General features: G+C 35.8%; 1 protein-coding gene across 6 annotated transcripts in view; it reads right to left on the bottom strand.

The window, feature by feature from the left end:
• Positions 1 to 712: 712 nt before the first annotated feature.
• Positions 713 to 13,623, bottom strand: part of LOC126109781 (tropomodulin) — a 418,101-nt gene continuing 405,190 nt past the window's right edge. For 3 of the 6 annotated variants that reach the window (XM_049914839.1, XM_049914838.1, XM_049914841.1), the window contains one exon: positions 713 to 1,916. Coding sequence is in view for 3 of the 6 variants with exons in the window: in XM_049914838.1 (XP_049770795.1) it covers positions 1,834 to 1,916 (83 nt within the window). In the remaining 3 variants the exon portion in view is untranslated. Of the gene's footprint in view, positions 1,917 to 13,113; positions 13,171 to 13,623 lie in introns of all 6 variants that reach the window. The other 3 variants (XM_049914840.1, XR_007523727.1, XR_007523728.1) reach the window with 3 other exon arrangements.

Genomic DNA, 13,623 nt, shown 5'->3' with positions numbered 1-13,623 from the left:
GTGCCCTAAACACCACCAGGTGGCATTAAATATCTTGGTGGGCAGTGGCTGTAATGGTTTGGCTGTTCAGTGTACCCTCAGCTGGATCAGAGCTGTGGAATGGCACTGGTGTAGTAAGGGTAATTTATATGTTGAAGTAAGGGTAGCGTATATATGCTACAGTATTATATGTTTTAATTTACAAGCTGTACCACTATAGTGAGAGTAATACAGATATAAAAGGGACATTCTGCTGCACATTAGTGCGGCATTCACCAGCAGTTGTCTGCAGATTGCCAAAAAATGTGTGAAGCCAACAATTCAACCTAACAGATCACTTGAGAAACATTTAGTGAAGTAAACTTTTATACGATGGTCTATTCCCTATGTCCACTTCAACTGAACATTTTGCATATAATCTCATATACTCACCAGTCACTTTATGATTTACAGGTAGTTTTTCCATCTCTGCAGCTGCATTCATGTTATAATCCGCAGTGCCAGCTCTTACAGGTTGACACCCGATACAGTCCAGAGAAATACGAGTCCTTGTCGCAGTTATGGGTCATTGGAAAAAGATGGAGAAGAATTGTCCCTAGCCCATTTAAGAATCTATTTCAACATCAGCAATCTGTAGCAGGTTTGTGTCTAAAATGCTGCTGCTCTCAAATACAAAGTTACTGTCATAAAAACACTATGTCTCAGCAATAAAGGGTGAAAGAGAAGCCCAAAACAGTTTTTTAAGACCTTTAATTTGATCTAATATATGGGAAAAACTTTACAAAATACTTACAATAGATAATTTACAAGAAGTCACATAAAAGCAGTTTCTTTACAAACAGCTATTTCATGCAATTACGACTTTGCAATAAGCACTGCATCTAGAAATGCCAAAGAAATAACTACCTCTGTGACAGTGGGTCTCGATGGACATACAATGCGAAGAACTATTTTCACATAAAAAAAATGTGCGGTGCAAGTAAAAAATTCTTCACATTATTTTGTTTAAATTGTGCATAGCAAGACATTTCTATGTGAGGCACAGCTGTTTGATGTGAAAATTTTCTATCATTTTATTAAAATGGGAAACATCAGTGCTGATATAATCTACAAAGTTTTCCAATCTATTGCTATAAAAGCCTAACATATATTACACAACGGAAAAATGATAAAGCTATCGGTTTCTTGTAATTCGAGTATGACGTGCGTGTCAGAAAATATCATTGTCCCAGCTTCAAAGCTAATTCTCTTCACAACCATTAGTGACTGCTTAAAACATGTTTATGAACAGGAGAAAATGCCAGTTTCTCAAACAATAACAAAGAAATTCTTTTCATTCTTTTTCCGTACGCATTGTATTCAGAAACTTGAAAAATTTTACAGGGCTCAAGGCCACCCCAAGCAGCTGAACAGTTGCTGTTGCCATATATCAGCAAGTGTGAAATTTTATACATTCTACAACTATCTGAAGCCTGATAAATTGTGCACATAACATTCACTGTTTAGCACTGAATGGTTCTATGAAGGGTTTTGAAGAAGAAAGAGGGAGTATATCCTAAAATACACAAGAAGGAAATATCGAGTGTTCTGTTTCAAAAAGCAAGGGGGGAGGGGGGGGGGGGGGGGGGGGAGAAACAAATAGCTCAACATATCTGTAATTCATTGACAGGACATTTACAAACTTGGTGCTCCTCTGCACTTTTCACTTTTTACCTCCCATTTCCAGCTACAAAACTTTCACAGATAGCGAGTAGAGGACAAAAACAGAGCACAGTTTCTATCGTCCACAACAACACCTATGGAGAAGCATACAGTGACACACTACACACAGAACTTCTGTTGGAGGTAGCCAAATCACTCGTGGATGGACTTCTTGTGGTGTGTGACGAATCCAATGGTGTAGTTGCGCGAAGCTCTGCCTATCCGACGGAGGCGACCTGTTATTTGCGGCCATTAAGTAACCGCGAATGGAGAAAAGAGAAGAACAGAAAGAAAGCAACTATTAAAATGTGTTTTAACAACAACAAACAGAATCTCTACAAAAAGTACTATCTTTTCCCTGTTAACAAAATCCACATACAGTAAATTCAGAAATTCTATTAACTTTTTAATTCCCACAGATTCATCACTTTGTAGCACATCAAAACAAATATAACACATGATCATTTTTTTCTTATTCAGTAATATATTTAATAATAACAATTTAATACTTTTCAAAAGTTTCAGATCTGGAATGGGGTATTTCACTAAAAGATATACAGCTTCCATCCAAGTGATTGTTGCTCTATTTGACATCACTTTCATGACTTGGGTATCGAAACTGTTGGACATTCATTCAAGCAGCTTCTTGTCTGAAGTCCCAAGCCTTCACTATAAATAGCCTACACAATTCTGTTCATTTAATTCAAAACCTTCACATGAGCAGCCGGCACAGACAGCCACTAGCCTTTGGAAGTGATCACAGTTTACTTTATTTTTTGGACTGTGACTAGTTTGACACAATTCTCCATCTTTTTTTATCCTGGTGATATCTGCCATAGTGTCATGGAGAAACAGAGTGGTCAGACTGTAAGCTTAACAGAGCAAACTGGTTGCTTTGGAGTGCTATAGAACTGTAACTACTTGGTGTGTATGTGCCAGCCATTTGTATGAAATTAACACAGTAAGATGGGTTGACATGAATGCATGGCAGAAAGGAACTTTCATGTTTGGACTAATCTATGAATGATGTTGCTCGATTTGTGGATCCCGACATGGCCTTTTGCAATAAGGAATGGTGTACCACGTAAAAAGACCCTAGGCGACAAGTGCCAAACTACTCAATGACAACATTCTCAGTGTGCTCTTTCTTCTACACCCTTATGATGAGTGTGCTGTGGACACTCAAATCAATCAAGACAGCAGCCCTGTTCATAAAGCTGCACACATACATTCCAGGTTTGATGAACACTCAGTCGGGGACTATCACTGTTGCACCTCAACTGCCAAGCTAAACCACCCGATTTCATTCAAGGAGAAAATGTGTGGGACTATTTGGAACAAAGGGTGAAATGTAGCAACCAAAATCCCAGCTACTGGGTAACTCTACGGGATATAATCATCAACAAGTTGCTTCAGCTGGGTCAGGATACCACAGTAATTTTGTGGATGAATGTCCTCACATAACACAGGGCATTTTAAAGACTAGAGGTGGTTTTATAAGGCACTAGTATAATGTCTCCTGGGAGTGTACTTACTTCCCCTGTGCACTTAATATGTAATGCAATCTCACTTGTACAATAAAATTAACTGTCCAAGTGAGATTTTTCTATCTTGTGCTAGTCTTTTCATCTCTACGTAATTAATAGTCCCAGCATCGTCTAACCTGTTTTGTATATGCTAGTCTGTGTACTCCTACCATTTTTTCACCCTCTATGGCTCTTTCCAGTGCCAAATCAACTACTTCTGGAAGCTGCTGCAAATGTCTAACATGTCCCTTTATCTGGTAAAGATCCTATTTGAACTTTTTCCCTCAGCTGTTCTTTTAAGCATTTTATTTTGTAACTTCTCCACCCATTGGCACACCACAACATTTCAGATCCTTCTAATTACTTCTTTCTCAGATTACTTTATTAGGTATACTCTTCATATTCAGTCTTTCTGTGTGAATTTGTGGGTAGGGATATTGTAGGGTTAAAGGGCACAGGGAAAAGTGGGATGAGCCCAAGTGAACAGGGCCACACAATCTTAACCACTATGCCCAATTCAGTGATGCAGAATTTCACTGTTTAAGTAGGGACAAACACAGATGCTCCAATGAGGGGGTGCCCCTTATTGTTGCAAAATGAATTCTGAAAATCAGCAGTCTGTTGTGAAAACAACCACAACTGCAACATGTCAAGGTAAGAGGTACCTGTCACAGTTCTCCCATAAAATAAAAATAGCCCAAACAGACTCGTTTGTGGCACTGCACAGAAAACATTAACCATGAGCAAATCTTTTTCATACGCCACAATTTTGTGGGGATTTTCAGTGCCCCATGCTCCAACATTGTGGTGATTAACCTTTCCAGATAAATAGATGGTGTTACATATTCCAGTATACAAAAACACTTTTTTTTTGCATTACAAGACACTGCACTAACAACATCAACTGGTCGACACAATGAGAACTTTGTGAGTTTACAGCTATATTCATGCATCAATCATATTTGTACAGGCAATACTTTGGAAAATATAGAACTTTGAAAATGAATGAATGGTTTATAATAACCATTTATTTCACACTGTCTAATCCCTACATTCCATTTTTTCCAACACCACAAATATTACTAATATTGAAACCTTCATCTGAACACATGGCAAATTGATAAATTATCTGATAAAAATAATAATTACAATAATAATAATAATAATAATAATAAAAGAAGCAAGGCTATAGAATGTGTCCTGCCCCCTTACACACAAAAATTTCAAAATCAGTTAAACTGACTCAGCACAGGATCAGATCACTGAACAGTTTGCACTCTCCAATTGTCATACGTGATTTACCTCAGTCAGGGAAAGAAACAGTACTTTGTGCAAGATCCTGATTCCTTATATTAAATGATCTAGAAGTATTTTACAGTTACTGCTACTCACATAAACCATCAGCTCCTGAATAGATGAATACTTCATTTCGTAAAAATTTTGACTTTTACATGGCGTCCATTCACTGATGTGAAATGAAATGAAAACCAAACAATGGTAATAAATAGACGCTGAACTGAACACAGCACACTCACAACAGTATTGATACTACTGAGTAATGCAATAGTGACTATGTAATCCTTAAAAATCTCTAATCATCAAGTGATCCATGTGTGTGTAACACGTCTTAAAACCATCCTTTTTCTAGTTTGAAAATACTAACAGCTTCACATATCCTTGTTAATAATGACAAATTTCAGTCCTGAAACCTTCTGTGGCATAGAATTATAATTTTTTGGACAAAGCACAGAAACAAAAGACCATTTAGAGGAAATGAATGTAAATGTGTACATAAAACAAATTATGAAACGGAATATACCTTTTAATGGGCCAGTATGAAATGATAGTATGGCATTTATTGGCCAGGATACCTCCTTCGAGGTTCACCCGCCGTATTGAAAGTCTCTTTTTAGTTGACGCCACTTTGGCAACTTGTGAGTCAATGATGATGAAGGACACACAACACCCAGTTCCCTGCCGGGAATTGAACCCGGGCCCCCTTGTGTGGCAGGTGATAACAGTACCTTTGCACTATGGAGGCGGACACAGGCCAGTATTACATTATGACACTGGAAAGTTTCTGCAAATCTACTGCAGTAGCATGTACAGTAGATCCCGTGACAAAGAGCAACTCGATCTTCGTGGTGTTTCATCTTTCAAGTGTGGATACTTTCCTGACCTGTACTAACATTTTAAAATGCTGAGTGCATTGCTTTGCTTAAGAGGCTTCCTTTTTGTGGTTGTGTTGACTAATTAATGCTGTGGTGTCAGTAAATTTTCATTCAACAAATTTGCAAATGGACAACAGTGCCCTAATGAAGAAAAAAGGGGAATAGTAGCACAATGAGTATGAGGAAAATAAAGGAAAGATTATGTGTGTGACTGTACAATGTAAAATCACATTAGGAGATACAAGTTTTTCTTGTTACATGAGATTAGATCATGCACACACAGTATGAGAAACAAACCATATAAGACACAAGGTGTCATATTTAAATTTAATATCCCACAATAGCAAATTACATCAATCACAGTGGAATCAAATAAAAAAATAAAAAATAGGGGTAAACTCAGTAGAGAGGGGAGGTGCAATCACGTAAAAAAGTGTGCAGATACTGACTGATGAATGTCCAAAATGAAGAATTTAGAATGTTCACAATGAAAGATTTAAGTAAACAGAATATTTTATGTGCTCTTCTTCTAGTGTACTTTGGTGTCTTGTCACTAGATTGTTTGTAATTTGGCCATCTATTCCATAGTTTCTTGGAAACAAGTATGAACCATTCATTTTCAGCCCTCATGGTCTGCTCTCTACCCTTTTATACGAGTTCTGACCTCAATTACTTTTTATTGTAGCCTTTGTGTGCTGTGTTACAGAAAATATGTAGTCTTTTGTTAAAGACAAAATACTGAGAGCAGTTATAGTCTAATTATTTTCCCTGTAGGCCAGGCACAAGGAAGTGACTGACTAAATGATGCACATCAAATTATCAAAAACTACCCAATTTTCTTTTCGAACTGTTTTACTGTTAGCTCTACAAGAAAAACTGAACACTAATTTGTTCAATGAACATTTTATTTACAGCTAAAAGCATACGGTAGAGAGAAAATCACACTGCACCCCTCCCCCTTCCTTTTTTTGAACAGGATCAGTGATTAAATGACTTCTACCTATTAATATACCCAAGGAAGTGATTTTTTCTAATTTTTTCTTTCTTTTTACTTTGTTTCCCAAATATCCAGATCTTCTGCTCAAAATTTGTGCATTTTAGTGACTAAGAGCTGTGTAATAGAACACACATTACTATATTATCTGAGTGAAATTGCCACCTACAACAAAGTGGACATAACTTCTCGCTGAATCATTCTAGTCCTAGATTTAAACTACAGACTGATAACAAGCAGTTTCAAAAGAACATGTTGCCATCAATTTAAATTTTTCCAGTAATATTACAACCATCACAAAACAATCAATTCCAGGGTGAAAACCTTCAGCAACAATACCAGATCATACCCATATTTTCTTGCTATCTTGCTTTTATGCCCAAGTTGGTCTACATGATATATACTGGAGAGAGAGAGAGAGAGAGAGAGAGAGAGAGGGGGGGGGGGTTAAGCACACATCCTTTTTGGTGTAGAATATGCAGTACTCTGCTCTCAGTGACAAGTTAAGACAACATAAAAAATTGTTATCACAGGAGACACTTTTGCACAGTATATACCTGCATTTTGAAAACACTCTCTGTGAAATCCTTGTACCACTAAGATCTTATGCTGCAACAAGTCTCATGGGTTCAGAACTACACAAAATACATGAAAGAATTCTCTCTCTCTCTCTCTCTCTCTCTCTCTCTCTCTCTCTCTCTCTCTCTCTCTCCCCCTCCCTCCCTCTCCCTCCCCCCCCCCTCGTACACACACACACACACACACACACACACACACACACACAAAATATAAAGTACAGGAGCTGAAATTCTTAATGCCTAAAACATGCCACATTTGAAATTCAGTTGAACACAATGTTCCATTTGTTAAATACGAATGATATCATTATAGTTTTAAATATTTTTATCACTAACACTTAAGGAATAATAGTCATTAAACACACAGTTACGAATTTTTAAAAATGTTGCAATGTAAATGTCAGAGTATATTTCAGGTACAATAATAAGTATCTGTGATAATTAATTAATTAATTATAAATGAAATATCTTTCTTTACAGGAATTAACAAAATAGTGTTCTTTTCTTTTTAAGTCAAAAAGATTTACTTTTAATGTTCTGCAAGTGCATCAGCCTCATCGCTCAAACTGATGATGATTGATAGGTATTATTATGGCCAGAGCTGTGTGAAGTATTTAAATCAGTTTACAAACAATACTTATAACAATACCAAATGTTTAATCATGTTGTTACTGTTTCAGGCTAGAATGTTACAGTTCTATTAGCATTTAAGAATGAAGTTTGCTAGCTTTCAAAAGATCACTGGTAGTCTTAATTACATTTGTTTAAAAGACAGAAAAGCTGAGATTTCTGTGCACACTGGCCCCTAGAATAAACAACAAAATTAAATCGCATATAAATATATATATATAATTTAAAAATACAAGTTTTCTGCACATTATTGCTAAAAGAAAAACCACCTATAATTTGGAATATGGTGTTTAAAGTAATTAACAAAACATGTATATGTTTAATTATTTACAAAAGATTTTTATGCTGTTTGTTTAGTAATGCAAACATATTTAAGATTTTCATTCTTAAATATATAAAAAGTTATTGGAATTTAGCAACATACTGCAGACTGTTTCACAAAATCATTAGGAAACACAAATGACAATCACCACACAAAAAAGCGAAACTCAAAATGGGGGAATGCAGTGGTGATGTGCAGACACATACAACACTGGACAGTACAATGCACAAAACACACACACACACACACACACACACACACACACACACACACACACACACAAATTACATGAAGATTTTGACAGCCTTGGATTTTTTTTTTTTTTCTTTTTTTTTTTTTTTTTTTTTTTTTTGGTGGGGGGGGGGGGGGGGTGAGGCACACGCTTGTGTGATTAAACAGTTTTGTTAAAATCATTTGAACATATACAAGAGAGACAGAAGGACAAGTGTACTTGTGGTCAACAAACTGGCAGATCCGAACGATTCGAATTCATTTATTTCTCAGATTGACTGTGTTGGGAAGTTTCCTGACCATTTATGACAATTTTAAGGATGCAAATAAGGTGATCCCCTGACCATTGTGCACACAGCTGAACTCTCAAATTTGTCAATGTTTTTCACTAGGTCCAGCCCCCCTGATTCTTCACAGCAGTTCAACTCTAGTAGACACACTTAGATCTCAATGATTTTACATCCATTTTATACAGCACAGCTTCTCATTTTATTTGTATTACTTACTTCCATGTTTACTACCACTGCATATGGCACGCATAAATTATGTGCAACACATCATTTCTTGCAAGCCATGTACTGTCATTTACTGAACCAAAAATGGAAGATATGCCACGTTTATTCATATTTTACAAAGATATTGATGTAATTATTATAGTGCTCCTTGGAACAGTATCAAAAGTTGTGTACTCTGTGCACACAAAATATAAGTTAAATATGATTCTGTGCCAAGAGGTAATAAATTTCTGCTCTTATAAAGAATATTATATGGTGGCAATTTCTACATACAGCATTTCTACGTGAAGTAATGAGACTGACTTTGTTTACAACTTTCTTATGTCAAGAAAATTAAGTCACTGAATCTGCCACCTTGAGAATTGCTCCCTCTGAAAGCTACAGTGCCGTAACACTCAATTTCTATCAACCAGCACATGACTTTATGAACTGGAGTAGTCCTCAACTGGTCAGTCCCAAAATTGTGTCCTGTCAAGTGAATTGGAGTTTTAGCAGTAGAAGTTTCAGGAGGCAAGATTTGGAATACAAGGAAGCTGAAATATGGAAACAAAAAAGTAGTATTATTACTCCCAAAAAATTCATTAGCCATCCCTTTCCAAGGCTTGTCAGACATATGCTGGTACAAATGCTGTTTCACCTTGCCACTTTTTCAGTAGATATATGTCCACAATCCTTGTAAGTCTGCTGAGGAAACAGCCACATTAGAGTGTCAACTGCACTAAAGGATCTGTCTGTAGGTATGTGGAAGTGTGCACCAGTAATTGCACATTGTGTGAAGTATTATATAACTTTAGTTCTGGAGAATGACGTGATTGCGAAAATACTCTTTTTCTTTTATACCAGCAGATGACAATCGTTATTTTTACTTTTGAAATTACTGGTTTTAGCTGTGATCTACAGCCATCTTCAGATCAGTATTCCAACATAAGACCCATCATTACACAGAGAAGCACTGATTGTCATATGAGGCTTCTTACACTGCAATAGTGTCCTGTTTATATCTGTAGGCCCTATCTGAAACCAGTAATTGTAAAAGTAGAAACCAGTTATTTTTTGTTATCCAATTCAATGAAGAAAGAAAAAGTTGCAGGTTGGTTCTTGCACTGCTTGAAAATTCCAGATCTGCCCATCATAAACGCACGTATCAGTTTCATGCAGTTTCGTCTACTGAAAATAAAAACTCTCTCTACGCAGTCCTTTTTAATCGAGATTGTATAGACATCAGCTCGAATATTAACTGTCCTTCCTGAAGCGCTGTGTATTATCTTATTCTTCATACATTTTCTGAACAACTTTTACGCTTCCCTACAAACATAAATGTCACTTTTAGTTCATACACACAAATGTAAGATGTCCTCCATTTCATAATTTTGGGATTGGAGATTAGTGTTCTATATTTTATGGCCACTGTACTGTTTTTGATGATTGTCAATGGAAGATTATTCTGTCCTGTTGTATTTGACCTACTTTTACAACCTTAAATGTAGTATTTACATCAAATATGGTTCTATAATGTAACAAAATCAGTCTGTCAAGTACCATGTTTACCCGATCATAAGAAGTTTTTTCCCCAAATTCATCATATGAAAAATACAGGGTCGTCTCATATGCACAGATTAAACTACTGTTGCCAAGGTTAACATGTTTACAGTGATAGTCTTACATTTATAAGGGTCATCTTACATTTAGAGATTAAGCTTTTGCTGTTGAGGTCAGATGTAAATTTATTTTGAAGAATTTGGAATGCGTTCCAACAGGCTCAAGATTTCCCGATACGCTGAACTGTTTGATGCAGTGTCATCATTTTTTGAACAGTCACATGACATTGACTTGTGCGGTGCTAGTGCAAGAGAGTGGTAAGAAACTGTGAACTAGCCACAACAACAGTCTATTGTTCTGATTAAAATTTGACAGTTGTGTTCCTGAACAGGTTAGCAATAAATGTTTTCATACTTGTATGGATACTGCACACAAACATTATTTTTAAATAAAGGTAACATTCAGAAACAGAAATGTTTTATTTCAAGAAACATTAGCTGATTCATAACTAAGACTCACATTTTCTTTGGTTACGAGAGATTGTAATGATTCACTGAGCAGGTTGCAAATGAGAAATTCAGTTGCTGTTCACGTATTACGATTACTGGGTAAAAATGTTACCTTAATCAGTTAGAACACAATGGTGACATGCAGTTAAAACAAGACTGAAAATTAATCCAGAATGAAATGTCTAACAAATGAAATAAATCATATTAAACTGATGGTGATTGCTATCATGAGAATAAATTACAGCAGCAACACCCATTGTGGAGATAGTACCAACAGATGTCACCAGATCGTGGGACAAGTGGAAGTTTGAGAATGGGACTGAATCGTAATTATGATCTTTTATTTATGTATTAGTTGATGTTGTTACATGTGACCTGCACACTATAAGATATTGCAGTCAGTTTTTCACAGTTGCTCAAGTTCAGCACTGCAGAAGAGTTGGAAGGAGAATAGTGAGAGCTGATTGCAGAGAGGGAAGTGGTAAGTGAGAAGTTACCGACCGCAGGAACCTTTTGGCTTTTTATGGACATCTACTGTGTTTAAGCTGCAGTTAGTTTGAATCCATTTGTGTTCAGAATGGAACTGACTTTAAAATTGGATGATACATACTCAATAATAGTATTGATTTATGCAGGAGATGGTAAAAGTCTAGAGAGGGGCCAGTGGTGTACTTATTTGTTTCTTGCTGCAATGTTGTCATCGCTCATCGCGACGTATGATGGGAATGAAAGGAGTGTGTGTCAACTGGTTCAATATGGCCAATGACGGAGCAGCAGTCAGGTAATGTGTTTGAAAGCGAGAGACAGTGTAAACACGTATTCAGGAGGAGGAAAGGGCGCGAAGAGAGAGAGAGAGAGAGAGAGAGAGAGAGAGAGAAATAGTGATCCCATGGACTACAATGTTAGTAAGCTGAAAAGGTAGAAAAGAAAATGGTTCTAAAATTAATGTAAACCATTTCTTTTTGTTTATTTTCTTCCTCTATGTTGTATTAAAATGTAGACAATCAAAAAATAGCTGTTTAAAAGAGGTATAATATTAACTATTTGACACATATTTTATGTCAATAAAACATGTTTGTAATTTTGATTAGTCTGAAAATGTTAAAAATAAATTTTTATCAAAGAGCCTCTCAAAAAAAAAAAAAAAAAAAAAAAAAAAAAAAAAAAAAAAAAAAAAGGGGGGGGGGGTAGGGTCATCTTTCACTCAGGTAAATATGGTACATGTTTAGTAGGTGTAAGCTGAAACTGTTTTTCATTTTACTCTATGAAGATTTCAGTTACCACTATAATGTGGAAAAGCTTTAATATTTTGAGCCCCAGTGGTTTATGCTGTAATCAACCATTTTATTAGCATCTTTCTTTAAAGTACCTCATGGCTTTTGTAGTGTTGATGGTTTCATGCTAAAGCCAATGCAACTTCAAAACAAAATTAATGATTAAGACATAACTTTACCAGTCTATTTGTATAAGCCACTTCATGATGTGTAAGAAGCGGAAAATAGATAAACAATAATATCCCCTTTCACAGTAATGATTTTTACCCGATTGCTTAAAGTTACACACACAAAAACCACAACATTCTGTGTTAATAATTTCACATCTTGCTACTCTGGTTTTGAAATCAGTAATACAAGTGAGAAACCTACCTTTCCCCAGTGCAGTGGGGTCAGGCTGGGACGTTCATGTGATACGTGTAATGCATGGAAATTCTGAGAATAGTGAAAATTCTGTTACAGGGTAATTAACTCGGGATGATAAAGCAGAAACCATTTTGATATCTCACCTGTGTTTTTGTTCTACTACTGAATATACACTTCAACCATTTAACTATTATTTCTATCCTCAATTTATGATGATTTCAGAAAAACCATAAGAAATGTCACTCAGTGTGTCAATAATCGTTCATCTGTGTTCCAATCAGGTTGATGATTTAAGGAATATTGAAATTATTGCTCTAGTTATACAAGATTAGCACAGTGCTAACAGCTTGTATCAATGTAACTTCACACTTTTTTTTCTAATTAAATAACTAATTTTTTAGATAGTATATGTAACAGAAGTTTCAGTATTATGGGCTAATAATCTCTCTAAAAAATTAGTTGTTTATGGATGTCTTTCCCAAATAAAAATTTCTGGAAGTCTCACAGAAGTAATGTTAGTTGTACATAATAATCTTACTTTTTATGGCTTCTGATCTTTGGAATTCACACAAAAGCTTGACCTCTATCAGTTCGTAAAGAGTGCGCAGAATTGAAGAAAAGTGAGTCATGTGAACAGATTAAAACATGTGCAACAGTCAAACAACTCTCTAGCGTACGCACAATGTAAACTTGTGCACATATATTAAATCTTATGTGGACACCAGTGTTTTGGGAAAGATCATCCAACTTCTATTAGAGTAAGGTATAGTATTACTACCTATTAGAGACATCATCGCACACTACGAGTTTGTCGCTCCCACACGAGACAGGCGTACTGTAAAACAGAGGAACACACCTTCAGAATTAAACTCCAAAAACAAAAACAAGGAACAACAAAATCTGAGTTTAAAAATATGCTACTCAAAATGGTGCTACCAACAACCACTATTCAAATCTGGGATGGGAGTGTGTCTGAACAAGAAGCAATAAATATCTTCTTCACAGCCTTCCCAGAGGATAACATACAGATAGCATGATCAAACTGAGAGAGAAAAATTTTCAATATTCAGGCTAAAAGACTCTTTAAGATTTAACGTTAATGAAAATTGTAATTTTTAAAAATTTTAAAATAAAAATAACTAGTTATCAATCCATTATTAGAGAAAAATGCTCCAGATGATTTGACCCCTGACAACAGTTTTTGGTAACACCTATGGCAAAAAAAGATTAGTACAGGCATGCAAAATGGTCTCACCACTAGCAGTTGTGTTTCATTATGAAACATTCA

This window comes from Schistocerca cancellata, chromosome 12 (genome assembly GCF_023864275.1).
Source record: "Schistocerca cancellata isolate TAMUIC-IGC-003103 chromosome 12, iqSchCanc2.1, whole genome shotgun sequence".
Classification (NCBI taxonomy): Eukaryota; Metazoa; Arthropoda; class Insecta; order Orthoptera; family Acrididae; genus Schistocerca; species Schistocerca cancellata.
This window is presented reverse-complemented; position numbering and strand designations above follow the sequence as displayed.